Source organism: Zingiber officinale, chromosome 2B, assembly GCF_018446385.1.
Source record: "Zingiber officinale cultivar Zhangliang chromosome 2B, Zo_v1.1, whole genome shotgun sequence".
In the NCBI taxonomy this organism is placed as follows: Eukaryota; Viridiplantae; Streptophyta; class Magnoliopsida; order Zingiberales; family Zingiberaceae; genus Zingiber; species Zingiber officinale.
In genome coordinates, this window is record NC_055989.1 from 131,280,096 (window position 1) to 131,307,702 (window position 27,607).

The window sequence follows — 27,607 nt, forward strand, 5'->3', positions numbered from 1 at the left end:
GTGGCAATGCAAGGCAATTGAGTTTAAGAATCTGATCAAGTATCTTGGAGCTTTGAAAGTGATAATTGGAGGAAATTGAACAGATCATACTTCACAGTTTTACATGGTTCAGTTTCCTTCAATATCTTGACTTCCTCTCTGCCAATCTATGTATCAAGATATGGACAAATTTAAAAGCTTATAAAGGTACTCTTTTCCGAAGAACAATCAAGCACAAGGGCATCTACAAGGTTTACTTGGAGAGAAATGTTTAGTCATGGAGAATGAGGCGAGACATGCAAGTCATCGAGGATAGAAACCTAGCTATTTCTTTTGTTTCTTTGTCTCAATTCCGAGTGCATCCTCTTAGATACAAAATGCATCAACATATTCAAGGGAGTGAGAAACCTATTGATTCAAGTGTTCTCAACTCAACTCAACCAGAAAAAATATATATTTTTCACAATAAAAAAAATGTGAAACATAATTAATATCCAACTCAAACAAACGAAATTCTTCAGCCATTGAGTATTTCTCGATCCACTTTATTAAATCTCATTCAAGGATGTACCTTTTATGAGTAATCTCTGCTGAAGAATAAAGTTCCTCCCTTTCTTTCACACACAACGAAAGCTAGTGTGAAGTGTTGAAACGATTCCGTGGCCTCATTGTTTGATGAACAATGACCCCAATCTTCTACTCCTTGCTGCAAGCTTCAGTTTCTCCATGGCTTCGAGCCCTAACTTCCTTACTCGTTCTCTCGACAAACCTAACCTGATTAACAGATATACTCACCAGTAATCAACCTTGTAACAATAAAATTTAACTCCAATCCATTTTCATAGTTGGGAGTTTCAATGTGCAAATCAATGTTATGGAACTGGAAGGTTCTTCAAACACAAACTAATTTTATTGGTTTTGGTTGCTAAATATTTCGTTTGAACTTAAAATAATGTTTCAGAATAACTTTTTTTAGTTTAGATCAAGGTAATTTGTCCAAGTATACTTACTGTTTGCCAATATCCTCCCATGTATGGCAGTTGTTATCGATACCATGATATAGTTTGATGATATTTCTGTCCCTCTTGCTGAGTATGGTGTACAAAAGCTGGGTGACTTCATCCTGAAAAGATTTGCAAGTCGATATCATAATGGAAATAAAAAGTAAAAACCAAACATGAATCAAAAGGATTCAGTGAGTTATCAAAAGATTTGTCGAGCCAATTCCCTATCCAAGTAAAAGCCTAGAAAGAGAAAATCCTTGTGTTGCCAATTTAGTGTTTTTTTAACCCTGGTGTTTAAATATGCAGATTGGCCATTCGACTAACCTGAGGCATTGAGACAATGGCTAATGTAGCAGTTCAATCGAAAGAGAGTAAAGGTAGAAAGCATAATATTCCTAGTCAGGATAAGTCGGTCCAGTGACACAGTTTTCAGGCAACAGAAAATGTCCGAAAGTTGCAAATTTGGTGTTTCTAAAGCCAGACTGTTAAACTGGTTCGGTAACTGTTCCACTGCTACAAGTTCATTGTGTTCCACTTCCATTAAGATAAATAAATAAATAAAAATTGGGTCAATCGGCTTAAATTGTACTAGATTTTGAACGGGGCAGATCCACGACTAATTCACATTGAACCCAATGCCAGTCCACTCTTGAGAACAATGCTAGGTTTCTCATAATGAATGTAAATAACGTGTCCGTGTCAATGCACATTGGTTTATGTAACAATACCTTGAGCGACCATTCCTCAAAAACATGCCAGGGACTATTTTCGACTTTACTATCTGCAATATACTGATGCAAATAAAAGTGTTACAAGATGGAAGAGAATGGCTGAAAGCCAATAGACATCTTAACAAACAGAAAATGAGACGTAAAACTTACGTCATGGAGGGTCTGACCGGGAAGGCCATTCGAGTATGGGAAGGCTTCCCTATCTAGAGAAAGTACTTTAATCTCAGCCTGCACCAATGAACACTTACTGTGAAGAACAAACTACTACTTGACGATCGAGTAAGTGAAATGCACAAAAAGGAAGCTGAACTCATGAAGTACCTGCGTGGCATTTCTCACTTTTTTCTGTGACATATTCAGGGACTCTGCAAGTTTCTGAGATTAAAATATTAATTCTAATGTAAGTCATTGTTTTCTATTTAGCATAATGAATGTGATAATGCTAAATTGTGCATCTTAAATTCCTGAACAGCGATAATTAAAATATTTAATCTGAATACTGATATAGCTTTGCATATCGACGCAGCCACCACAAATGGTGGTAGATGATATGATCATGGAACTAAATGAGGAACATTTAAAAGTTGCAGGTCTTAACACAAGGAAAATATGATTAAATGAGTAGAAGTGCTTATAGCTACAAATAGCAATTCATAATAACAGGTCATAAATGTATCTTATTATTTCATATCACCATCAAGTGTTGTAAAATGGCATAAAACTAATTCAAGTTTTCAAAATATAATTTTTGTGATGTAAAATCTGTTCAACTTTCACCAAATAAGAGTTTGGTTTCTAAAAATGGGGTTATGTGAAGTAAAAAGTAATCACATTTGAAGATATCAACGAGGATATCATGTGCCCTAGCATTGTCGTCTCTGCTTATTGTAGATGCCAAGAGTGTGTCGGGGAGGGTGAAAATTCTGTGCTAGAAGAAGAAAACACATAGCCACAAGATGATCCAAAGATAAATCCTACCAGCTTGGGTTCCAAAGTTTTGAAATCAGATTTAAGATCACAATGAAAAGAAACAACAACAATGATCATTCAACAACTGAAACAATATAAAAGGTTATCATTAGTAATTAGCTGCAAATATGCCCCAAAACAAAGTGTTGCAGCTAAAGTAAGCATTCCAGGATAACCAAAAAACCATCCAAATAATGATAAAGTCAACTTACCATAATTGATGGTGTAATTCCTTGGTCCTCCAGTTTAACCTTGGCCTGCCTAATGGAAATTAGTCTTTCATGCAAATGAGCAGGTAGTCTTAATGTCCTAGAGTTCTTAATCAATGCTCGTGAGACACCCTGGAAACGAGGAATACTCATGTTAAAGCTGATGTTTCAAAATCAAGTTCAAGAATAAACAAAAAATTGAACATAAGTGTATACAACTATGCAAATATAGAGGCCACAACACTCATACATTGAAGATTGTCATGAGGTGACTACTAATAAAACAATGTAGTGGTCTTGCACAGTTGCCTCCCAATATCATAACGAAGCCACGAACAATTCAAGGACCAGTTCAGCCACAAGTATCATATATTTACAGAATAAATTGTATTCCTTTGTTAGATTAAATTTTAATGGAGAAAGGGAAAAAAATCAATAGCTTGACTAGTAGCTTTTCAGTGTTGGTTCTATGATTGCTCATACATGTGTTGTGCAAGCTATGTTAAAGTAACACAGACAAACCGATAATCTACCTGCCGTATCCACCAATATACATAAGTAGAAATTCTGAAGCCCTTGGAAGAATCGAACTTTTGTATTCCACGAAGTAGTCCAATCAAGCCACCCTGCAGAACAATAAGTGTTTTGATATGCTAGTGATGATGTAAAATCCATGCCAAAAATTATGATATATAATGTAACAAGTCAGTGCAAATATGTGAAGCTGAGAGGAAAAACAAAAGAAACAAAATTTACCTGAATAAGGTCAGCCATATCAACACCCAGGTTATCATACTTTTGTGCAACAGACATTACTAGTCGAAGATTGCTCATTGCAAGCTTTTCAGTTGCCAAAGAACACTCAATCATTCTTCTGTGCAATTCAGCACATGACATCCTCAATGAAGAAGCCAGCTGTTTGTCGGATGGTTCAGATCTCAATTTTTCCTTCAATCTGAAACCACAAATAATACAGTCATAATGTAATTGCAACAAGGGATACAAAAGCTACCAACAGTAGCAAAATAAAATTTCTGAATTCTACAAAATTTAGGCAACCACTTTGATGCATGCTTGCTTTATATTTCTGTCCTTGCAACTTTATAAAAAGAGGTCTCTAACAATAAGATAGCAGAATATATGAGAAATACCTACCTATTTGTGGGAAATTCTCAAGTATAAATGGAAGAAAAAAAAAATTCAAAGAATCAACTCTTTTGGTGCCTACAATGACAAGTACGCTCTTCATTTGCTGAACCTCGTAAACAGAATCACTTCTATAATGTGGAGGAACAGTCTTTTTAATTCTCAAGCTTAGAAGCCTCCAAACAATGGCAATTTGTTCATGCCTTGCAGAATGCTTTTTTAAGAAAAGAATGAAAAACAGAAGTAACTATCTTAAGCAATAAGGTTCCCCTATAAAATAAAATGTTATGGAGAAGTATGATTAATCTGATGTGTAATTGACAAGAGCACATTCACAGTTGAGCTAGATAAACAAAATTAGTCCTGTATTAAATGGAGAAAACAATGCTTCTAGCTACAAATTGCTATACTAGTTTTCAGTGTCGAAACAATAAAAGATATGAGACAGATTGTTAATACTTGTCCTACAGGTGAACGACTCCAAGTTGCACAAGAGAAGTTACTTACTTTAACCTGTGCTCTTCCATCTGAATACCAGCTTCTATTTTTGTTGACAAACTAACCACCTCTGCATGTGTCAGGAAGGTCTCACTAATTGTACCCCTCACATAACCACTCCTGTTAGATTTAAGTAACTCAGAACTAACACTCAGATGAGGCTGTTTAACTCTTCTTGCAGGAACCTCGGAAGCATTATACCCAATATATTTTCTCCTGGAAAATGTTCTCCTCTCACGAGCAGATATCCCTGAACGAACAATCAAAGGCATCTGCTGGCGTTTCTCAGAAGCAGAAACAGTAGCCAGTTCCAGTTCCCACTGCTTCTCCAACATAGACTTCTGTAGCAATAAGACGACCTCCAGAGATGATTCAAAATCAGGCCTTTCATACCATGAATTACTAGTTGAAGGTGCCAAAGTACTGGCACGTTTTTTAAGTGCCTTGATAACATGTTGGCTTCTGTTTGGTGGTACATTACGCTCAAAGTGCGATGAATCCTGTGCTACTATGGTGCACCTTGTGCAGGAAGCGGTAAATGGCAGGGAACTGTAGTCTGCAATTGGATAAAACTTTCCAGCAAACTCAGTCGGGCAGAATGAAGATATCAGAAACCTCTTCCCCGTACTTAGTCCAGTAACAGCTATTGCAGACATCGACCAACCTAAAATGTATGCTGTAAATGTTGCGCTGGCTCACAATTTCATGCATCCAAAACCATGTAAGTAAGCTGTTGTATCATAGCAATCCACCTAAAGAAATCAAATGGCATATTCTCAATCTTTGTTTAGAAAAAATGACAACGGCATTATAAAAATGAGGTAAACAATTTTTTTTTTAAAAAAAAAGGTACGACAGAGCTTGATAAAGTTAAACCCTAGCCTCGATACTCGTAATTAGGTTGGATTACCAGAAAAGAAATGGTGAAATCTACCAACCAGCTGACCTGACCAACATCAAATCTAAAAAAAGGGGTAACCTCGGACATGCGAAGGGCATGCCGCACCAAAGCGAAACAGCCGTGCGGACGAAGCTTGTTGCTGGAAAAGCGATGCAATCCGAATCAGAAACAGCAACGCTATCAATATGGACGAATCAACCACACAAACACATCCTTTCGTCGGATCCACGCATTTACCAGCAAAGAAAATGGCGAATCGACAAACTCTCGATTGCTGAATCGGACGCCTTTAAAGCAGATTCCGGATGGGCGTGACGCACCAAGGCGGGCGGGGCAGTTGTGCCGCCGCAGATGGTAGTTGAAAAGGCGGTGAAACCAGAGCGGAGACGCAGAGAAGCGGCAACAACTATTGATTGCATGAGAGAGAAGAAAGCGACACGGGAGGAGCAGAATCCATTGGCCATGGCGGATAATCTCACGAGCAGCCAGTGGCGTACGTTGCTCCATTTGGCCACGAACAGATAGACCCGATGAAGCCGGTATCGTAGTTATCGACGTGATCTCGTACCCAGACAGGGAAAATTACAATTCACCCCACACATTGAACATTTTCAAAAATTTCCTTACAACTATAAGATTATCTGCATCCTTCAACAGGGATGCACCGTGTGACTCTTAAATGTATTTTATGTAAATTGAAAGAGTAAAATAGAAAATTCATTTGGATTCTTAAATCTCCTTAATTATTAGAACGTTAAGTATTTGGATCGAATTTAAAAGAGATAAAATGCTCGTAAATGTTCGATTATTTAGCTCACATTATCATTCTCGTTTCTAAATGAATAATTTATGGTCGTTCACAATGGAGGACAAAGCGGTCAATCCCTACTCGCCACTCCACTCACTGTGTCGCTCGACAAAGCAAGCAGCGCTAGCTTCAGCATCGCTACCGCGAGAGGAAGACATGGAGAAGAAAGTGGTGCTGATCTGCGCCTTCGTGGGCTTCCTGGGGATTCTCTCTTCCGCGCTCGGCTTCGCCGCCGAAGCCACCCGGATCAAGGTTCGCCGCCTCAATCGCCCCTCTCCTTAATGTTTTGTTCGTGGGATGCTGTTCTTCGATCGACATTTCATGGTTCGATGGATTTTCTTCGACTTTCCTAGTTTGCTGAGGTCGATCCGGTGCCAGTCATTTGAAACAGACTGTAGCTTGGAGCCGGATCCCGTGACGATCTTTCGCCCCCGTTTATTGCGTTGGTGTTGATAGGGTTCAGATTGGGTGTGGTGACTAGATGGTTCTTCTTTCAGCTTACTTCTCATTGTTCAACCTCGATCGCACCATTAATGTGTACTTTAAAACTGGATCTTGTGATTAGGGTTTGGAGACATATGCTTAGCATTTTTACTTCTGTCATGGTGAAATTTCTTGTTCTACGTTGTGGATCCTGCTGATTAGAAGGCATCCTCCAGTACTTGTTCTGTCTGATGATGAAACCCTAGTATCTTCTTCTCCCCACCCCTCGATCATATTAGTTTCGAATCTGTTCTCAGGTTTTGTTTTTTCTTTAAAGAAGGATAGTTGCAAGTGGATTCGAATTTTGTAAAAACTCTCAGGTTGTTGTTGCAACATGATCAGATGTTTCATGCTTGCAAGCTAATTCCATTTGGTTAAGAAAACCTCATTGATAATGTGGATTATTTGTTCTTTTTATCGAGCTTTCCATTCATGGTACATTCTTTTGGTTACACGATAAATCGTGGTTTGCCTACAGCCATCCTATAGGCATGATCAAGCATTGTCCATTTCAATTTACCTTTTATGCATCGAGGCAAGCTTTTACTTCGAAAACCTTGACCAGGCCATGAGATCCTTGTTCGAGCATAATGTTTTTCCTCTACCCTGCAGGTTTCTGATGTGCAGATGACTTCTCTAGGCCAATGCTCCTACCCAAAGAGCCCAGCTCTAGCTCTGGGTTTGTTAGCAGCGGTTGCGCTTATGATTGCTCAAGCTATTATAAACACCGTAGCCGGGTGCATATGTTGCAAGAACTATCCAAATCCATCCGATACCAACTGGACAATTGGATTGATCTCATTCATCGCTTCTTGGTAAATTTTTATCAGCATTAGGTGCATTTTATGGCTTAAACAATTTGTGCCACTTTTCGTTAGTTCTTTATCTCTTTAGATATTGGAACTTCTTACTATTTTAGAGTTAGACATCGGCATCTGACAAGCTACATGTTTGGTGTGTCTTGCATTTGATAACTCTGTTAGCTCTTTACAACATTCGACTTTGTTGAGCTTCTTTTTTTTTCCCCTTAATTCTGATAAAACACTTTCAAGCCAAATGCATTGTATTATGGTATATTCATATAACTCAAAACTCAATTCAGGACTCATAGTTAGACGAGTACGAGTACTGCTGAATTGATGGAGCCTCTTTCGGTTTGCTTGAGGTAAGTTTGGGTCACACTGAAAGTTTTTTGGGGTTCAGTTCACCTCGTCTACGGTAGTCAAACATAGGCTATAAATAGTCTGCTCTCCACTGGGATAGTCTCAGTTGTCAAGCGATTTAGTTCAGCTCAAAATAGTTTGGTTCTTATTGAGTTTGCATGAGCTGGGGAGCAACTCGGTTAAGGTGGAATGCAGACTCTAGAAGGATATTGCTTGCCTGGGCAAGACAGTCTGGTCTCGACGAAGTTGGCTTGGGCGAGTGTGGGTGGTGCACTGCAATGAGCTTGAGCTTGGCTCTAAATGAGGCTGTAGAAAGTTCTCAAGAAATACTATTGAGACTCTAAAAACTTACCATTTTAGTGACAAGAGAACACCCCTTATATATATATATATTGTAATTCAGGTGTCCAAGCTTCACCCCACTAACCCTAGAGGTAGATGATCTTCCCCCCGGTTCATTTATTGTGTACCATCCTACAACCACCCCTTTTATATGCCTTTGAGGACGATTGCTGGAAACACCCTTTTGCCACTTGGTATAGCTTGGTTGGCTCCTAAATTGTGACTGAACAGATTTTACATGTGGAAGCATCTATGAGATTCCTGCCTTGACACATAGCATACTGACTATAACTTTTATCATATTAGATTTCGATGACACACTAATAACACAATAAATTTATAAAAAAACAGTGTTATGGCATGCCATTCTCTGTTTTGATACACTATTCCCCACCTCTTAGAGTTCGACAAACTTAAAATTTTTCAGTTTGCACCCTTTTGGTTCATTTAATGCTGGGAACTTATCGACAGTTTCTTTCTTAATCCCCGCAGGATTACTTTCATAATTGCCTTCGTCTTGTTGCTGAGCGGTGCAGCCTTAAACAACCAGTGGGGACAAGAAAGAATGTACTTCGGTGAGTACTGCTATGTCGTCAAGGCAGGGGTATTCATCGGAGGGGCCGTCCTATCCCTTGCAAGTGTTTCACTCGGCATCGTCTATTATGTTTCTGCTTCATTGCCAAAGAGCATACAGCCATGGAATCCACAACAAAGTCAAGGCGTCGCAATGGGTCACCCCCAACCGCAAATGAACCCAGTATTCGTGCACGAGGATACGTATAACCGGCAGCAATTCCCCTGAACCCGACAGCTTGTTTCGCTCAACTTGCTGGAGTTTCACGACCCTCAAGCTCCTCCAGTGATTGTTAAGGCTTGAAGATATGGGTGTGTTTAGTCGAGTAGTAATGATTTTGTATGATAATCACTTGATTGTAAAAGGGTTGTCGTGTGGGGAAGATTGCAGTTTGCGAGTGATATAAGACGAACATTAATTATAATGCTCTTGAAATTTAGGGAATTTGAGTGGATTATGGCAGCTGTGACTTATGCCACCAAATTGAACAAGTCAAAATTGAACTCATCCAGTTTTTTTTTTTGGATAAATCAAATTGACCAAACTTTATTATTAAAATTAAACAAATCGACTGAGTACAATACAATTGACTCATATTTTAATTAGTTTAATCAATTTTTAGATCTTAAAACTGAGATTTTTTAAATACAAATTTAAATTAACCAAATCAAAATTTCAAATTCTACTGGTTCAATCAATTATTTTAATTTAATCTATATAGAATTAATGGTTAAAATTGTGAAATTGATAAAAACAACTTAATAAACTTAATTTTATTTTCGAATTAGTTTAAAATTAATTTGGACAATTATCATATGCTCAAAATTTTCAATGATAAATGGCATTTTTTTTTTAATACGAACATATTTTTCTAAAAATTCGATGCCAAATTGCAAAAAAAAAAAAAAAAAAAAAACAAATTGACCGACTAATTTTTGTCTGCTGCGAAATAGGTAGAAATTCGGTGGACTTATCCATTCTCGAAGTCATCCAAATCGACACTTTTGACAAATAGGGGAAAAAAAATCCAAAAATAATTATTAATAACAATCACAATAGTCTTTTTCAATGGGACCAAGGCTTCAATAATTGAAAGATAATAATAATACAATGATTTAGACATTTTAACTAGTAGTATAAATGGTTATATTCTTATGATCGGATCTATCATCCAGAACTAGTTTATAACGCTAACTAGATTTATTATAAATGGTTCCAGCATTATTCCTCTGGAAAAAAAATCTTACTATTTTTTAGTCATTTATTTTACGATACATGTGTTGGTATAGAGAGTATTAGACAATTGAATCTAAATTTTGATTATAGCAAAGAGGTTCAAAATTAAATAATTTTATGATCTAACAAGTGTAACTAAGTTTACAAAAAAGTCTTAAGTGATCTTAGGCAAAGGAAAAGTCCTAGTTGAGGCTAGACAGGTAGAAAGTCCTAGGTTGCGGTTAGACAACGAAGTCTTGGTCTGATGAATTGGACAAAGTCTTGGCGGGTCGAGAAGTTGAGCGAAATCCTAGAGTCGAGGTCTATAAGTGAAAATCCTAGGAGTCGCTGACACTGGGTGGAAGACCGGATGGGTCTGTTGGGACCTTGACGTCCGCTAGAGGGGGGGTGAATAGCGTCTCACCCAAAACTTTACTTCCTATAATGTTAGTGCACAGCGGAATACAAAAGCAAACTAACAAATACGAAAGTTAACCTAAAACAAGAAGGAAGAAGACAACAAACCAAACACAAACCCTAACACAAGGTGTGTACGTGGTTCGGAGATAACTTGCTCCTACTCCACGGCGTGTCCGTAAGGTGGACGATCCCTCAATCCGTCGGTGGATTAGTCCCCGGCAAACTCCGGCTAGCTCAACCTCCTTGTGGGTGGAGAAACCTCACCACAACTCCAACCAAGACCTCTTGGCACACAAAGATCTCTTGAGCACTTTGGTGACTACTAATTAGGCTTTAACCAAGTCTAATTTCGTCACCTTGCCCGGCCATACCAAGCTCCTTCTTATAGAGCTTGGAACAAATCAGAACCTAATTTGCCCGTTACCAGTCGACTGGTCAATGCACCAGTCGACTGGTCAATGCACCAGTCGACTGGTGCCAACGACTGTCTCAACGGCTCTCTGCTACAGTGCATCAGTTGACTGCTACAATCATCAGTCGACTGCTACAGTAACGCTACAGTAACTCTACAGTACTGCTACAGTAGCGCTACAGTAAACCCTAATTTTAGGATTTTGCCTCGAGTACATTCACTCAGCACTCGTTCTCGCCCGACCAACCTAGACCTAGCCTTCTAGCCTCCTCCATTAGCCTCGCGTCCCTCGGATGTCTTCCCATCCTTCACGTCTTGCCTTCTAGAGCTTCCTTCGGCCTTGTCCATATTGTCGGGTCTTCCTTTGCCAAGAGGCTCCTCACCTCCGGGGCTTCATCCATTGCCAAGTCACACTTGGACTTACGTTGTCAAGACTACATGCTTGGACTTACACCGCCAAGACTCATTCTTGGACTTTCCTCCTTTGCCAAGATCACACTTGGACTTTCCTTGTTGTACCTGTATCCTGCACACTCACAATGCATATCAAATACAACAATAAACCTAACTTAAACCTTTGCCCAAACATCAAAACCTAGGGCACCTAGATTGGTTCAACAATCTCCCCCTTTTTGATGTTTGGCAACCTGTTTAAGTTAGGGAAACATAAATGTAATACATATGCAAATAAATATGCAAATCAACTCATGCATAAATAATGGAACCTAAATCCCTAGGCTCCCCCTTCACCTAAGCTCTCCCTTGAGCTAGGATTTCCCGCAAAGGTAAACTTCTCCTCCTTTGCCTAAACAATCGCTCCCCCTTCATCTATGCTCCCCTTCGAGCTAGGATTTCTTACAAAGGTGTATAGGTTTTCCACTTAAACCTAAAATTCTCCCCCTTTGCCATACATCAAAAAGAGCTTCAACAATATCTCAATTGTTGAAAACATGTCATCCAAATTGACCCTAAACTCATGTATTTATCTCCCATGGATCTCATACATTTAAACGAGTTGACACGGTCAAGAACAACGTTGAAAAACACGTTTAGGCTGGTATCAGTCGACTGCCCTAAGTGCCAGTCGACTGCCCCCTTCGACAGAACCTTACAGAAACATTCTGTAGTTGAAATCTACTGTTACCAGTCGACTGGTCTTGTTACCAGTCGACTGCCCTCATAAAAATGAGCTTACAAAGACATTCTGTGCTCAAAAACACTGTTACCAGTCGACTGGTATCTGTACCAGTCGACTGGTACCCTATTTTTGAAAAAATCAGCCTTTTCAGGCCAACTTCAGAAATGCACCAGAAATTCCACAGACCTCCAAAAATTCTCAAATTTTGTGGAGAGGTCTATTGTACCCATGTCTACTTGGAAAAAATATATATAAAAATATATTTATCACAGATCCCAAAATTGACACAAAATTCAAAACTAGCTAAATTGTTCAATTAAACCTTGACCTAAAGTCCTAGTTTTGGCTTCCTCTTGATGTATCTGCCCATACTAAACCATAATGCATTACTAGCATTAGTTTATATGGCATCTCTACATCAAAAACTAATTTTCATGCAATATGAACTCAATTCATATTTCTATGCATGAAACTCAACTCAATTGTGTCAACCCACTATGTTAGAGACTTAAGTCCGTCTCCTAACCACTTGGCACATTTGATAACCCATCTACCATGGGTCCCAAAGGCTCTTCCTAACCTTAGGAATCTTAACCTTAGTCACCTCCCTTGGTGATTCATCCACTATGGATAGGCCACTTCGGTGCACCTCGGGTGACACTTGGCCTACAAAACTCACCTTCTTAACCTTAGACACATTGTCTTTGGTTAATTTCTTCTTGTCCTTAACCTTGGACATCCCATCCTTGCCATAATTATATGCCACCCTAGCATATTCCTTCTTATTGGCCTTAGATGACTCTCCCTTATCCTTGGTCACACCTCCCTTACCAATGTCATGTGCTACCTTAGCACTTGACCTCTTTTTGGTCTTGGAGGGACCTAATTTGACATTTTTAGGTTTTTGACTACCCAAATACATGTCAAGTCCTTTAGGTCCAATAATGAACCTCTCTAGGACTTTCTCCATTTCCTCAAGCTTTGCCTTCAAGACTTGATTTTCTAATTCTAGGGTTCTAACCCTAAAGTCAACATGTCCACCTTGGACATGCCTAGACCTACCCACCTTCCTAGGCATATGTCTCCCTTTCTTGGGATTAATGCTTAGGTTTTCACCCACTTTCCTTCCCTTAGGCAAAGTGGTTTGAGTCTTAATAGGTCTACCCTTAGTGTATGATTTCTTAGGGTTATCTACCGTGTTAACCCTATTCCTATCATTATACCTAAATCCATGATTATGCTTGGGTAAATAATATATATTATTTCTAACAAGCATATAAGAATTAGAGCTTGGATCAAGCTTCAAAATAGGAATTACCTTCCCTTTTACCTTTGAAGCTCACCCTTGACTCGTGCTCCTCTTCTTTTCCCATTTCTTCAAGTGCGCCAATTTCTTGAGCTCTCCTCTCCTTGGGCACTTTGTGTGGTAGTGACCCCACTCACCACATGTAAAGCACCTAATGTGCTTCTTCTCCTTCTTCTTCCTACAACTCACATTAGTTTCTAAATTAACTTTAGTGAGTTTAGGGTTTACCTCCTTTACCTTCTTGAGCGAAGGACACCTACTCTTGTAGTGCCCCATCTTACCACACTCAAAGCATTTGATGTGGTCCTTTTTGCTCTTCTTGGTAGTTGAGGTGGAGGGTTGAGCTTCCAAGATCTCCTCTTCCTTGGATTGCTCTTCTTCCTCTTCACTTGAAGATGTGGATGGTTCCACTTTTTCCTCCCTTGAAGATGTGGATGATACCTCCTCATCTTCCTTCTCCTCCTCGGATGTTGAGCTCATGTCAACATTCGATTGGTCCTTCTCTTCTTGGACCAATGAGTCCTTCTCCTTGGGTTCCTCCTCTTCTTGGATTTGTGTAGGACTCTCATGAAGCGCAATTACCTTTTTCCAAAGGTCACTTGCATTCTCGTATTCACCTACATTCAATATCGCATTAGGAGGTAATAAATTAATTAAAATTCTAGTTACCTCCTTGTCCGTCTCCGATTGCTCTCTTTGCTCATCGGTCCAATATCGACGTCGGAGACGCTTTCCCTTCTTGTCCGTTGGAGCTTCAAACGGTTCCTCCAACACAATCCATTGGTTCCAATCCATTTGGAACCAAGTCTCCAACCGCTTCCTCCAATACTCGAAATCATCTCGATCGTATGGAGGTGGGATTCGAATATCCCATCCTAGAGGTCCCTCCGACTCCATCTTCTTCCTCTAGCCGCTCTCTTGGCGATTAGTCCAACAAGAGCTCACCTAGCTCTGATACCACTTGTTGGGACCTTGACGTCCGCTAGAGGGGGGGTGAATAGCGTCTCACCCAAAACTTTACTTCCTATAATGTTAGTGCACAGCGGAATACAAAAGCAAACTAACAAATACGAAAGTTAACCTAAAACAAGAAGGAAGAAGACAACAAACCAAACACAAACCCTAACACAAGGTGTGTACGTGGTTCGGAGATAACTTGCTCCTACTCCACGGCGTGTCCGTAAGGTGGACGATCCCTCAATCCGTCGGTGGATTAGTCCCCGGCAAACTCCGGCTAGCTCAACCTCCTTGTGGGTGGAGAAACCTCACCATAACTCCAACCAAGACCTCTTGGCACACAAAGATCTCTTGAGCACTTTGGTGACTACTAATTAGGCTTTAACCAAGTCTAATTTCGTCACCTTGCCCGGCCATACCAAGCTCCTTCTTATAGAGCTTGGAACAAATCAGAACCTAATTTGCCCGTTACTAGTCGACTGGTCAATGCACCAGTCGACTGGTGCCAACGGCTATCTCAACGGCTCTCTGCTACAGTGCATCAGTTGACTGCTACAATCATCAGTCGACTGCTACAGTAACGCTACAGTAACTCTACAGTACTGCTACAGTAGCGCTACAGTAAACCCTAATTTTAGGATTTTGCCTCGAGTACATTCACTCAGCACTCGTTCTCGCCCGACCAATCTAGACCTAGCCTTCTAGCCTCCTCCATCAGCCTCGCGTCCCTCGGATGTCTCCCCATCCTTCACGTCTTGCCTTCTAGAGCTTCCTTCGGCCTTGTCCATATTGTCGGGTCTTCCTTTGCCAAGAGGCTCCTCACCTCCGGGGCTTCATCCATTGCCAAGTCACACTTGGACTTACGTTGCCAAGACTACATGCTTGGACTTACACCGCCAAGACTCATTCTTGGACTTTCCTCCTTTGCCAAGATCACACTTGGACTTTCCTTGTTGTACCTGTATCCTGCACACTCACAATGCATATCAAATACAACAATAAACCTAACTTAAACCTTTGCCCAAACATCAAAACCTAGGGCACCTAGATTGGTTCAACAGGGTCATGGATCGGGCGTTCAACATGAAGTTTTGAAGTCTCAAATGTTGAGCAAAAGTCCAAACGGTCTGGAGGACCATTCTAACAAAAGATAATTTCTCCTGAGAGGAATAGATGAGGACGTGTTCCCCGAAGAGGAAACAGTAGACTTCGGTCTGACTTAGACTTTCAACGAAGCTTAAAGCCAGGATCGAACAGTCCGAAGGTTATCAAAACTTGTTATTCTTTAAATATTATTTGCCTGAACTAACATTGTTTTGTAGAAAAAGAAGTTGGGAGAAAATGGTGGTCTGAGCGCCCAGACTCTAGGCGCTCGGGAGTCGGGATGCCTTCGTCGAGTAGCAGGGTGCCTGCCCAGATGCCCTCGCGGTCCGGGTGGCCGGAGTTGCTCCAGGCGCTCGGACGGCCAAAAATCGATCTTCACAGCGAGCTGGAGCACGATAATTGGCGGACCTATGTCACGGTCCAGGCGCCTGAGGGTAGTGCCCGAAGATGGATAACTCTTATTGAATCGAGTTTTGACGAGAGCATGCCACGTCAGTCCTGTGGGGGTGCCCAGGGGAGGTTCCAAGAGCCCGGAGTGGACTAGAAAAGGAGAATTTAACCAGCATCTCAATAACAACATTCCGAACAAGTTTCTTTCCCGCGCGCTGCTCTAGAAATGACTCGATGATGTTCAAACGTTGTTCCGACAATCGAAATCAAGAACCTTCAGTTATGTAGTTATCAGTAACTTTTAAATATTTGCATCTATACTGTAATTCAAATATTCTTATAATATTTCAAATTGATAGTGGATTGTCCTTAGAGTAGGAGTTGTCACAGACTCCAAATCAAGTAAAGCTAACTGTGCCAATTATTTTTCTTTTACTCTTTCTTTCTACTGCATTATACTTCAATTAATTTTAAACAAACGTGAAAATCATGAGTATTATTCACCTCCTCTAACGCAACGATCCTACAACGCGTAATCTACTTTTGATGTTTCCAAACCTACAAATTTCTTATAATTTTAAAATATGTTAAATTTTAAGAATTATTTTTCACAAAAATAATCATACAAATTGATTTATGCATAATTAAATCAATTTTCCCATTAAACCAATTGGAGATCGAATCAAAAGTCTCGACCGGACCGGCCGACCAATTTTAGTAGCTACAGATGAAAAGCGAACACCGGGTCTAATTCAACTATCCAATCTCCAAGTCAACAGGTCAACTATTAAGAATTGCAGGAAAACATTTAATTAAATAATTCAGTCATTCTCCCCCAATAGTTTTTCAAAATATCATTAAATTTCCGATTCTATTTCATTTTGCTCCTCATTTATTTTGAGAAAACTCGGCTTTGTTTATTTTATCATTTTAAAAAATATATTCTCATATTTTTAAATCATCAAATTAAAATATAAAGAGTAAAATAAAATATTTCAAATTTAGAGAGGTTAAGTGAAAAGTATGTTAAACTTTTATAGGGGGCAGAATGAAATTTCCCCTCTTCGCTAATAATTAGAAGCCGTCGATGAATCCGCTGCTTGGCGAAGCAGCGTCGGTGCTCTTCCTCCCTTCTCCCTCTTCCGCCGCCGCTTCCCCTCCTCAACTCTCCACCATTTCCTTCGTGATCCGTCGCATCTTGTTAATTCCGGCTTCTCGGAATCTCCTCCGGCCCAGAGGTTCGATCTTTGCCTCCCTCTACTCCACTTTCTCGGCATCCCCTCTTACTTTGTTGGTTCTCCGGTTATGTTATCCAATTATTCGTTCTGTTATCCAATTATTCTAGAAAATTCATCCTCTATCTTTGTTTTTAAAAGCTAATTAGATTGTGTTTCCTCCTCCCCCGATTTTAAGATGTCGGAAAGTTTGAATTTTTGTTCTTTTTTTTGCGCCTAGATCTGTGATCCATCACACTTGATTCTTACCCTTTTTGCATCATTAGTTGGGAGAAACTGGAGATTGACAAGCATGCTTCGGATTTTTTTGGGGGTTTACAATCTTCTGTTTTTGGAGCACGATTTGGATTCTCGGAGTACTTGTTATTGAAAAGATCATAGGAGAAAATATACGCCATTGGCTTTCTGTTGTGCTTGTTGGGGATAAGGAAGAGTAAAAAAAATTGAAGATTTATTCTCTTGTCTAACAAATCAAGCATTAGGATAAGTTGTTTAATCTGATTTAAGATCTAAAGTGATTCTTTATGTGTGATTTAATGAGCTATAGTCCATAATGACCTTTTTGCATGAAATTAATCCAGAAAAAAAAATTAAAAAAATTCAGGCTTTGTGAACGACCTGTTCATGGAGATCCCTGAATCCCATTCAATGGAATGCGAGTTCTCCACCGGGGATTTTGATAATGATCGCGTTCCATCTTATAAATCTTCTGCTGGTTCTGGTGTTAAAGCGAGCTTATCTTCAACCGGTAGTGTGCATGAACTTCTTGAATGCCCAGTGTGCACAAATTCTATGTACCCTCCCATACATCAGGTACTAATCTGTGGATTCCATTTTGTATGTGTGTGTTTGGTGTCGTCTTATAAAGGATAGTTCATACGCTGAAAATTCATATCCATCTGTTTATATTTTAACAATATGAAATAGGACTGCACATTTCTTTTTAATACCAACTCATCATTTTGCAGCTTGAATTATCTTGTTTCTTGGTTGTTTCTGTTTGGAATTGACATTCTAACCAATATATAGAGATGCAACACAAGAACCAAGTATACATCACGTTTTTTTGTTGTCACAAGATGGCTCTGATATCATGAGCTGATAGGTTTGGTGTTAAACCCTAGTAAAGATTAAGTTGAAGATTATCAAGATGACACAGTTTTACCCTTGTGTCACAACTTCTTCAGAGATTCTTTCAACTTGTGTTTTTTTGCAAATAGCCTAGACTGTATGATAATACAGTTACACATAATGGATTGAAGATATTAGCAAATGAGAACAAAATTCTTAAATTTCAAATTCAATTTTCTTTTCTTTTGCCAATCTGAATATGAAGTAGTTGAAGATGGAGGGAAGCTATGTACTATGTTTTCGAATGCTATCGCAGGTGTTACTCTCATGCTTATGGAATTTAACTGGTATGTCATTCATACTTGCAGTGTCCCAATGGCCACACTCTCTGTTTGAACTGCAAAGCGAGAGTACAAAACCATTGCCCCACTTGTCATCAAGAGTTAGGGAACATCAGATGCCTGGCTCTTGAGAAAGTTGCTGAGTCGTTGGAGTTACCATGCCGACATCAGAACCTTGGCTGCTCCGAGATTCATCCATATTATAGCAAATTGAAACACGAACAGCTTTGCAGGTTCAGACCCTACAATTGCCCTTATGCAGGCTCCGAATGCCTGGTCACTGGTGACATTCCAATGCTCGTTGCCCACTTGAAAAATGATCATAAGGTGGATATGCATGATGGGTGCACATTCAATCATCGATATGTCAAATCAAATCCTAACGAAGTCGAAAATGCAACTTGGATGCTCACTGTAAGTTTTCTGTTTTTGATGATAACTCGATGCGTTTATCATGTTTTATGAGGGTTTGACGTCCAATTAGGTTTAACCTCAATCGAAAAGAAGTTCGATAAACACTAAACCAAACTAAAGATAGTCAGGCTTAGTTGTGCATGTTACAGGCTCTAATATAAAATTGAATTCAAGTTGTTTTTCTTAATCTTTTGCTTCTCATACTGCAGGTTTTCAGTTGCTATGGCCATTATTTCTGCCTTCATTTCGAGGCATTCCTTCTTGGAATGACTCCTGTGTACATGGCATTCCTAAGGTTTCTTGGCGAAGACAGTGAAACGAGGCAGTTCGGCTACAGCTTAGAAGTTGGCAGCAATGACCGAAAACTCACATGGCAAGGTGTTCCCAGGAGCATAAGGGATAATCACAGGAAAGTTCGTGACAGCTACGACGGGCTGATCATCCATCGGAACATGGCTCTCTTCTTCTCTGGCGGTAGCCGGCAAGAGCTGAAGCTACGAGTGACGGGCCGCATATGGAAAGAACAATAAAACCCCATAGATATCAGTGGATTCAAAGTCGTAGAATTTATGGCCAAGTGTTTCAACTTTGATGATTTAGCATCTTCCTTTTTCTTCGAATGCACTTTAGAGGTTTACAATCGATTCATGCAATCTAGAACTGTTAGTTCATAGCAATTTTTAGTTAAATTTTCATAATATTATCAAAAATGTCATTGCAATGGAAAGGGAAAGAGTATGCAATTACATGATTCTCATCAAGCGATAACCCATAGCAAGGGAAAAACGAAGTCCAAAACTGAGTTTGATGTAAATTTTGTGAAGCCAACCTTACAAAAGTTTATCGAAAAGATCGCAAAGATTGACACCATGAAGAACACCCTAACCAAGAAAGTTCATTACCACGAGGTGGAGCACCAAGTTGCAAAGAACGAAATCAGCGAACGCCCGTTCGGGTGGTAGATCCTGCAAACCAAATTCTTGTTGTAGTGATTCAGACGCGACACAGAGATCAAGTGCTTAGTCTACTCAATGATTCGAAAGAATTAGGGGATGGATACCTTGAACTCCTTGTTCTCTTTGTTGACTTGGATTCGGAGACAAACTGCACAGTGAAGGATGATAAGGTTGATGATCAAAACGGGAAAAAGTTCATTGGTTGTGTACCTGCAAGTACTGCAGTCCCTAAGCAGGACAGAACGCCGGCCAGGAAAGAGTTGAAGGGGAACGATCCAACTATTCCCATGTACACCACCTGGTGCATTAGTTGAACGCTAAGATACACACTAGAGATCGATCTTATTGAATTTCCCCAACACAAGCTCTTATAACCGAAAACTGGAAGAAAAAAAAGGTAGGAACAATCCTTGGTGATTAAGTTCGGGAAGCGAGTGAAGACGAGATTCAATGTTCACAACACTCTGTTATTGCTGATGTTTTAGGTTAACATTCTAGCATACTACGCAATTTTGATTGAGAAGTTGGTTGCTTTTGATCGATTAATATTTTAATGTCAATCGCATATGCTTCCACATACCGCATATGCGATATGCAAAGCGATGACCGTTTGAAACCGACTTTTAAAACTTTGCTGGCAGTCAAAACTCAAACATGCTGTTTTTATCACTGAGCATTTTGTGTCGAAAATAATTGCCCAAAAGAAGAAAAAACAGGTTTTCTCATACCTGAATTACTGCTGTAGTGATTGCATAAACCACATAAAGATCAATAATCTACGGAACAAAAATTTTGATAGAGATCAATTTGTAGACTCCAAAAAAAGAAAATCAAGTTGGTTTTATTATAAGCATGTAATTGTACATGTCCACAAGAGAAGAAAAAAAGTACCTTAAGATTGGTCGGTGTGGCAGCATAAGCTGAACGCAGAGAACGAAAGAGAGCTTGGGCATCGCTTGTACTTGACTTGGCCATTTTGAATTCAAGCTCCCTGAACATTAACATGGAAGAAGCACAATGCACGGTCAGTCTTTGGCTAAAAATATAATAAAGAAAATAACACTGAAACATAAAGAGCAATTTTTCATACTACCATAAAAGAAAAAAAAAAACTCTAGGGGAGTCGTTAATGTGACGGCTCCACATTTTTTTTTATAAAAGAAAAAAAAAGATAGATCTAAGCAAAAAAAGATCTGAATTGCTTTTGAGATCAAAAGAATTTTTCATACTATCATAAAAGAAAAATGACGGTCCATTGAACATCATAGTGTTTCTAGTCTTGCAACTCATCATAGAATAAGGTCTATAAATACAATACCACATCAAATGCTTCACAAAGTACATTAGCAATAAAAATAAAAAAACACAAATACATTTACCAAAACTTGTAAAAATCAAGCTATTATCAAGCTCAACGAGTTCTGATCTCATGCTTATAGTTGATATAGAAATCAAGCTCAAATGAAACTTCAGCTCTTGAACAAACTTATCAAACATGTACAGAACAGACCTTATAGTTGGAGACTGTTTATCAGTTTGCTTATGAATCTAAATAATATACACTAATGCAATAATGCTCATATCAGACTTGAATATTTTATTGAACTGAAACAAAAAATTTAGGGAGTCCTAATCGCACATGTTTGAATCAGTCAATTCACCCAAAAAGCGCTAAGTGGATATATTTTGGTTTATAATGCATACTTATAACAGTATATTTTAAAAACCAACATGTGAGTGAATAACATCGCAATGTTACCAAAAAACACTCAAGTATATATGCTATATAAAATCATAAAACCTCTCTACATATAGTTGTGGGGTTAGCCATGTAGGGCGCTTAGGTCAGCATATGACCTTTTTGCAGAAATATATAAAATCATATAGTTAAATGATCCTAGAAACCATAAATTTATTTGTTTGTAAAAACTATTCATCAACTATTCACGAGTTTGAGCCTCATCAGGCAAGCTTGCCTATTTCCACTTTTAGTACAATAATAAATTGAGCCTAGAAAATGTTCAAACTTGTTTGGTAATCCCAAATAAATGTCACCACGTTCTGGTTCAACCAAATACTCACCGCAAACTGTCTATATAGAGTTTGGTTCCTTTATCACCTAAAATTTTCATGTTGGTATCATCTACAAGAAGTTTCATGAATTTAGCTCAAATCTAAGTCTTAAATTCCAATGCTAACATGGAAAAATGAAGATCCATCCATACCATAAGCTAATACTACGTAACATCCCACTAAGCCAACAAATTAAACAGTAAAATTTCCATCTTTTCCGCCAAACTCGTCGATCCAGCAGAAGAAAGACGGCTTATTCCACTCTCAACATGGTGCCACAAAAAAAAAAAAAAAACTGTGTTCATCCTCTTCGAACTTCTGCAAAAAAAAATGTCATTCATTGCCAATTCGTGATGCACGATTGGCTGCGATTGCTTCACCTTACCTAATAACCTTCAGCCAAAGGATAGAACTTATATCAAAAGTAAAACTTTCCCACTACTCGTGCAACGACAGCCAGCTAGGGCAGCAGATCGTAATTGAACCCAAAAGAAGAGGCGAATGAGATACAATGATCAAAATTGAATCTCTTCGTTTCTTCCACCCGTAGAAATCGAGTGAAAAAGGGGGAGAAATCGGGAAATGAAACCTACCGGATACGACGCACGAGGGAGATCCGCCGCCGCCTTCTCTCTCCCGTTCGTCGCCTCGGTCGACGACGCGGAAGCTAAAGAAGAGAGGGTTTAGTAACGAGGAGAGGTACTTCTCGAACAAGTCAACATATTCACCCGCTGACGAACTTGTTCGCCCGTTGGACGAAGGAATGGCCACCAAAGACCCGGGCCGGTCCGAACTGGATCCGGCTCGGGCCGTAATCGGATCAATTGGATCAGGTACCTGTTCACCTGGTTGCTGGGCTGAGTACCCCTCGAGACGGTCTAGTGACTAGTATATGAAGTATTGTCATCATCAGATTTGGGGTTCAAATCTCGACAAAGTCGAGGTAAATACCTCCCTTATGTGCTAGTCAATATTCCAAAGGCTAGTAGTCGCCCGTGATTTACCTCCTCCGTGTTGGCTCTGGGACGGATTGGCGAGGACGCTGGGGGCGAGTGTATTCACCTTTCACCATGAGTACCTGTTCACACTGCCCGGCTGGAATCATAATTGGCCCGGCAGAGTGTCGGGTCCGGCGATTTAGATTTTTTCGATAAATTATCAAACCATATAGATGAAGTTCTGGAATATCTAAATTATATACCTAAGTTTTAAATTTACCAAATCGCGTATCCCTCAAATCGATGAGTACCATGACAACCGATTAAAAAAATTCAATTTGTGTTTTAAAAAAATTATTACTATGAATATAATTTGTTAAATTGATATTTGAGAGCATGAATATATTCAGGAGAACTAAATAAACATATTCGATTTTTATATCATTTCGAGCTCTCTAGGTCCATCAATTTGACATGTAATCAAATCCTATGTATTTGTCTAGTTCTCTTGATTATATATATGTACTCAAATATTAATTTGACATAATATATTGAAAATAATATATTTTTTAAACATAGGTCAAATTTTTTAAACATATTCATATTTAAAAAAAATTGTTGCTCTCACCATGACTTAAAAAAATTGACAATTGAATGTATGAATATATAATTAAGAGAACTAAATAAACATATAGGATATAGTTTCATGTCATTCCGAGCTAAGTCTATTAGTCGATTTTAACTAGTTTCGTTAAAAATTGATTGATACACCTAGAGAGTTTGGAATGACATGAAATCAGATTCTATGTATTATTCTAGTTTTCTTGATTTTTATTCATGTCATCAAACAATAATTTAACAATAATTTGACTAACTATATTAAGAGTAGTGATTTTTTAAACATAAATTAGATTTTTCGAACACATTCATGTTTAAAAAATCACTACTCTTATTATAGTATGTTAAATTGATATTTAAGGGTATGAATATAATTAAAAGAAATAAACGAACATATAAAAATGATTTCATGTCATTCTAGGCTCTCTACGTTGATCAGTCGGTTTTAACAAATTTCGACGAATATCGGCTGATGGACCTAGAGAACTCAAAATAATATGGAACTAGGTTCTATGTGCTCGTCTAGTTCTCCTGATTATATTCATGCTCTCAAACATCAATTTCATATAATATATTGAGATCAGTGATTTTTTTAACACGAATGTGTCTAAAAAATCTAATTCATATTAAAAAAAATCATTATTCTCAATATAGTGGGTCAAATTGATGTTTGAGGACATAAATATAATATGAAGAACTAGATGAACATACAGGGTCTAGTTTCATGTCATTCAGAACTTTCTATGTCCCTCAATCAATTTTGGAAAGTTTTAAAATACCCAAATTAAGTACCCAAATTTTAAAATTATCAAATCATGTACCTCATATCCATTTTTCCATTCTTACTGTTGGGGTTCAATCAAAGTCCTACATTAGAAAGATTTGATAAAGATCATGGGATAAAAAGGATGTAGGATATCTCCATTGGCATGAGACCTTTTGAGGAGAGCCTAAGAGCAAAGTCATGAGGGCCTAGACTCAAAGTGAATAATATCATGCCATTGTGGAGATATGTGAACATCCTCTGGGCACAACAGATGGTATCAGAGTCATAGTCCAGACCAGATGCAATGCGGGGTGGCCTTGAACGAAATTAAGGGTAGGCCCGGGGTAAGTCAGGTTGACCGGATGCTTGCAGGGAGACCTGGAGCAGGTCAGGATGACTAGATGCTTATGGAAAAGGCCCCGAAGTAAGTCAGGGTGACCGGATACTCACGGAGAGACTCGGAGCAGGTCAGGATGACTGGATGCTTATGGGGAGGCCCGGAGCAGGTTAGGGTGATCGAATACTTACGGGGAGACGAGTAGGTCAGGGTGATCAGATGCTCACAGGGAGGCCCGAGGCAGGTCAAGGTGACTGAATGCTCGTGGGGAGGCCTGGAGTAGGTCAGGATGATCGGATGCTTGCGAGGAGGCTCAGAGCAGGTCAAAGTGACTAAATGCTCATGGGAAGGCCCCGAAGCAGGTTAAGGTGATTGGATACTTACGGGGAGGCCCGAAGTAGGTCAGGATGACTAAATACTTGCGGGGAGGTCTGGAGCAGGTTAGGGTGATCAGATGCTCGCGGGGAGGCCCGAAGCAAGTCAAGGTGACCGAATGCTCGCGGGAAGGCCCAGAGTAGCTCAAGGTGACCGGGTGCGGATGCTTGCGGGGAGGCCGAGAGCAGGTCAGGGTGACCAGATCTTGCGGAGAGGCCCGGACCATGAGAGTAATTGTGGTCATTTGTTTAAGGAGAGAATTATTGGGGTTCAATCAAAGTCCCACATTGAAAAAATTTGATAAAGATCATGGGGTTAAAAGGATGTAGGATATTTCTATTGACATGAGACCTTTTGGGGAGAGCCCAAGAGCAAATCCATGAGGGCCTAAGCCTAAAGTGGACAATATCATGTCATTGTGGAGATATGTGGATATCCTTTGGGAACGACACTTACTATTCCCAAACGATTCTATGATATATGTTTGTTTAGTTTTTCTAATAATATTCATGCTCTCAAATATCAATTTGACTTAATATCTTCAGAATAGTACTTTTTTTAGCATGAATCAAATTTTTAGGATTTAGATGTAAGCTCACAAAATAATTCTTAATCAATTGATATACTAAAGTAATCAATTCATAAATCTATCCATCGATTGGGATGTACATGATTTGATTATTTTAAAGTTTCATTGTTTGGTTCGGTATAATACAATTTTTTTTTTCAAATATGTAATAGTTTGTTTATATTACTGTGATTTAAAATTTAGAGAGAATGAGTAAAAATAATTCTGATCGTTAAACTAAGGGGAGAGGAGGAGAGCTTTTATTTTTTAAAAACTATTTTTACTAATGGTAATTCAAGATATTCTTATAAAATTATAGGGGATACGTAGACAACTTAAATAAGTGTATATATATATATATATATATATATATATATATATATATATATATATAATTGGTTAACTAGTGAATAAGTGTCATAAATGTAAATATATTTTAATTTTCCTTTTTAGTTATAATGCATTCATTTTGATCAGTCACTTTCTTAGTTATATTTTATAAACTGAATCATCCAGAATTAATAAGATATATGTTAAAGTAGCAGACTCTGATTAAAACTTCAAGTAGACAGCTAAATAATCACTCGGTGTAAAATCAAAATTATCTTATAATCTCAAGATCTCACATAGTAGAGAAGCAAATATTCATTCTTCTATTATCCTTATTGTCACTATAACATATGAGGCATGAATTATATGCTACGATATTTTTCTCTTTACTAATAAAGAGTGTATATTTATCTTAATTTTAACATCATATTGATTTTGATCTAAACATTCCCAATATCTAATCCTCAATTTAACTCATGAATTCAAATCTAGTGTCTAGCATATTCAATAAATAATAATTGTATTTACTTCAATCATTATCAAATCATAAATGATTTCATCTTGATACAACTATTAATACGACATCAACATATAGGTATATTTCCATTCACAGCTTTATTAGATGCCTCATAAGTATTGCTCTTACCTCTATTTATACTTAACAAATAGAGATAATTGTCTATATGAGTGAACCAATCTCAATCCGCCAACATACTCACCGAGATTTTATCCAAATATAACAATGACATATACACTGAATATATCATGATATTTCACATATCTGATTATCTTTACAATATGTTACATTCTATAGAGTCTCAAAGACTTCATGTATTCTTAAAATGACTCTTTAATCAATGACTTAGGAAAATGATCTACAAGCATAACACATGTAGAGATATACTAAAAAATTATATTTTTCTTATCAATAATATCTCTTATAAAATAATACTTAATAGTTATATGCTTGCTCTTGTTGTGATATTTGAGATCCTTAGAAAATGCTATAGCAGCTGAATTGTCATAGTACAATATAATATGACTCTCACTATCCTCAACAATCTTCAGATGCTTCAGGAACCTTCTTAACCTGATAGCTTATTGCGCAACAGTTGAGCAAGCCACATACTCAGGTTCTATTATCGATAACGCTATACGAGCTTGTTTCTTATTGTTCCATGAGATGAGACCGTCATTTAGCAAGAAAGTATAGCCAAATATGAATTTTCTATCATCAAGGTCATTTGCCCAATTTATATCTGTGTAACCCTTCAGACTTATATTAGATTCTTGGAAACAAATGTAGGATCGATGACGTGCTAGAGGGGGGGTGAATAGCACTCATGGCTAATTCGTTCGTTTAGGAAAACTCATAATAACGCAACGGAGTAAAGAAAAGAAACAAACACAATCGCTAATAGGTTTCTTTTAGTTTGTTCGGAGCCTGTGACGACTCCTACTCCAAGGCCAGTGATCTTTGATCGCTTACATTAGGCAATCACTATAGATATGAAAATCTTTACAAATATATAAGTACAAGTACCGAACTTAAAAACATATTATACCAGCAATAAATGATTAGGAATTGGTTCGTTGATTGTCGGGATAGCTGTTGAGCGTTGTTGAGTCGTTTCATCGTAGCACGCAGCTTAGAAGATCGTTGTGAATGATGATGTTCGAAGTAGCTGGCTGAGACCCTTTTTTATAGCCTCTTCAAACCTAATCCAGATCCTTTGATCTTGGAATCAAGTTTGACTCAACTTGGATCGATCAACTGATCCCCAAGTTCGGTCAACCGAACTTGCCAAATCCACCCAACCTTCCGTCCAGATGCAG

General features: G+C 38.6%; 4 protein-coding genes across 8 annotated transcripts; 2 read left to right on the forward strand and 2 right to left on the reverse strand.

The window, feature by feature from the left end:
* Positions 1–285: 285 nt before the first annotated feature.
* On the reverse strand, positions 286–5,960 carry LOC122047243 (RNA polymerase sigma factor sigA-like). 4 transcript variants are annotated; one of them, XM_042608395.1, is made up of 11 exons: positions 5,675–5,959; positions 5,516–5,576; positions 4,546–5,288; positions 3,649–3,847; positions 3,426–3,518; positions 2,896–3,024; positions 2,036–2,089; positions 1,865–1,942; positions 1,712–1,774; positions 990–1,102; positions 286–753 (listed from the first exon to the last, which is right to left on the reverse strand). In XM_042608395.1, exons 3-11 carry the CDS (start codon positions 5,190–5,192, stop codon positions 645–647), a joined length of 1,485 nt encoding a protein of 494 aa, XP_042464329.1. In that variant the 5' UTR covers positions 5,193–5,288; positions 5,516–5,576; positions 5,675–5,959; the 3' UTR covers positions 286–644. The 4 variants fall into 4 exon arrangements, with proteins under 4 accessions (XP_042464329.1, XP_042464332.1, XP_042464331.1 ...); XM_042608398.1 differs by having other exon boundaries at positions 5,447–5,576; XM_042608397.1 differs by having other exon boundaries at positions 4,546–5,576; positions 5,675–5,960.
* Positions 5,961–6,268: 308 nt separating this feature from the next.
* Positions 6,269–9,251, forward strand: LOC122047244 (protein MODIFYING WALL LIGNIN-2-like). Its single transcript, XM_042608399.1, has 3 exons — positions 6,269–6,497; positions 7,341–7,543; positions 8,726–9,251. Exons 1-3 carry the CDS (start codon positions 6,276–6,278, stop codon positions 9,033–9,035), a joined length of 735 nt encoding a protein of 244 aa, XP_042464333.1. The 5' UTR covers positions 6,269–6,275; the 3' UTR covers positions 9,036–9,251.
* A 7,587-nt stretch (positions 9,252–16,838) lies between these two features.
* LOC122047245 (E3 ubiquitin-protein ligase SINAT2-like) lies at positions 16,839–19,450 on the forward strand. Of its 2 annotated transcripts, none has more exons than XM_042608400.1 (4): positions 16,839–16,987; positions 17,566–17,797; positions 18,424–18,810; positions 19,020–19,450. In XM_042608400.1, exons 2-4 carry the CDS (start codon positions 17,609–17,611, stop codon positions 19,338–19,340), a joined length of 897 nt encoding a protein of 298 aa, XP_042464334.1. In that variant the 5' UTR covers positions 16,839–16,987; positions 17,566–17,608; the 3' UTR covers positions 19,341–19,450. The 2 variants fall into 2 exon arrangements, with proteins under 2 accessions (XP_042464334.1, XP_042464335.1); XM_042608401.1 differs by having other exon boundaries at positions 17,589–17,797.
* Positions 19,451–19,487: 37 nt separating this feature from the next.
* LOC122047246 (dolichyl-diphosphooligosaccharide--protein glycosyltransferase subunit DAD1) lies at positions 19,488–22,560 on the reverse strand. The gene is made up of 6 exons (XM_042608402.1): positions 22,433–22,560; positions 20,658–20,757; positions 20,495–20,542; positions 19,977–20,064; positions 19,871–19,914; positions 19,488–19,775 (listed from the first exon to the last, which is right to left on the reverse strand). The coding sequence occupies exons 2-6, from the start codon at positions 20,739–20,741 to the stop codon at positions 19,692–19,694; spliced, it is 348 nt and encodes a 115-aa protein (XP_042464336.1). The 5' UTR covers positions 20,742–20,757; positions 22,433–22,560; the 3' UTR covers positions 19,488–19,691.
* Between the last annotated feature and the right edge of the window lie 5,047 nt (positions 22,561–27,607).

Coding starts and splice junctions, on each gene's coding strand:
- LOC122047243 (XM_042608397.1), bottom strand. CDS start 5,192: ATGTCTGCAATAGCTGTTACTGGACTAAGTACGGGGAAGAGGTTTCTG. Junction 2,090..2,895: donor GAATTACACCATCAATTATG/GTAAGTTGACTT, acceptor TTTTAATCTCAG/AAACTTGCAGAGTCCCTGAA. Junction 1,103..1,711: donor TTGAGGAATGGTCGCTCAAG/GTATTGTTACAT, acceptor AAATCTTTTCAG/GATGAAGTCACCCAGCTTTT.
- LOC122047244 (XM_042608399.1), top strand. CDS start 6,276: ATGAATAATTTATGGTCGTTCACAATGGAGGACAAAGCGGTCAATCCC. Junction 6,498..7,340: donor CCGAAGCCACCCGGATCAAG/GTTCGCCGCCTC, acceptor TCTACCCTGCAG/GTTTCTGATGTGCAGATGAC. Junction 7,544..8,725: donor ATCTCATTCATCGCTTCTTG/GTAAATTTTTAT, acceptor TAATCCCCGCAG/GATTACTTTCATAATTGCCT.
- LOC122047245 (XM_042608400.1), top strand. CDS start 17,609: ATGGAGATCCCTGAATCCCATTCAATGGAATGCGAGTTCTCCACCGGG. Junction 17,798..18,423: donor TGTACCCTCCCATACATCAG/GTACTAATCTGT, acceptor TCATACTTGCAG/TGTCCCAATGGCCACACTCT. Junction 18,811..19,019: donor ATGCAACTTGGATGCTCACT/GTAAGTTTTCTG, acceptor CTCATACTGCAG/GTTTTCAGTTGCTATGGCCA.
- LOC122047246 (XM_042608402.1), bottom strand. CDS start 20,741: ATGGCCAAGTCAAGTACAAGCGATGCCCAAGCTCTCTTTCGTTCTCTG. Junction 20,543..20,657: donor CCACACCGACCAATCTTAAG/GTACTTTTTTTC, acceptor TTTGTTCCGTAG/ATTATTGATCTTTATGTGGT. Junction 19,776..19,870: donor AAGAGAACAAGGAGTTCAAG/GTATCCATCCCC, acceptor TTTGGTTTGCAG/GATCTACCACCCGAACGGGC.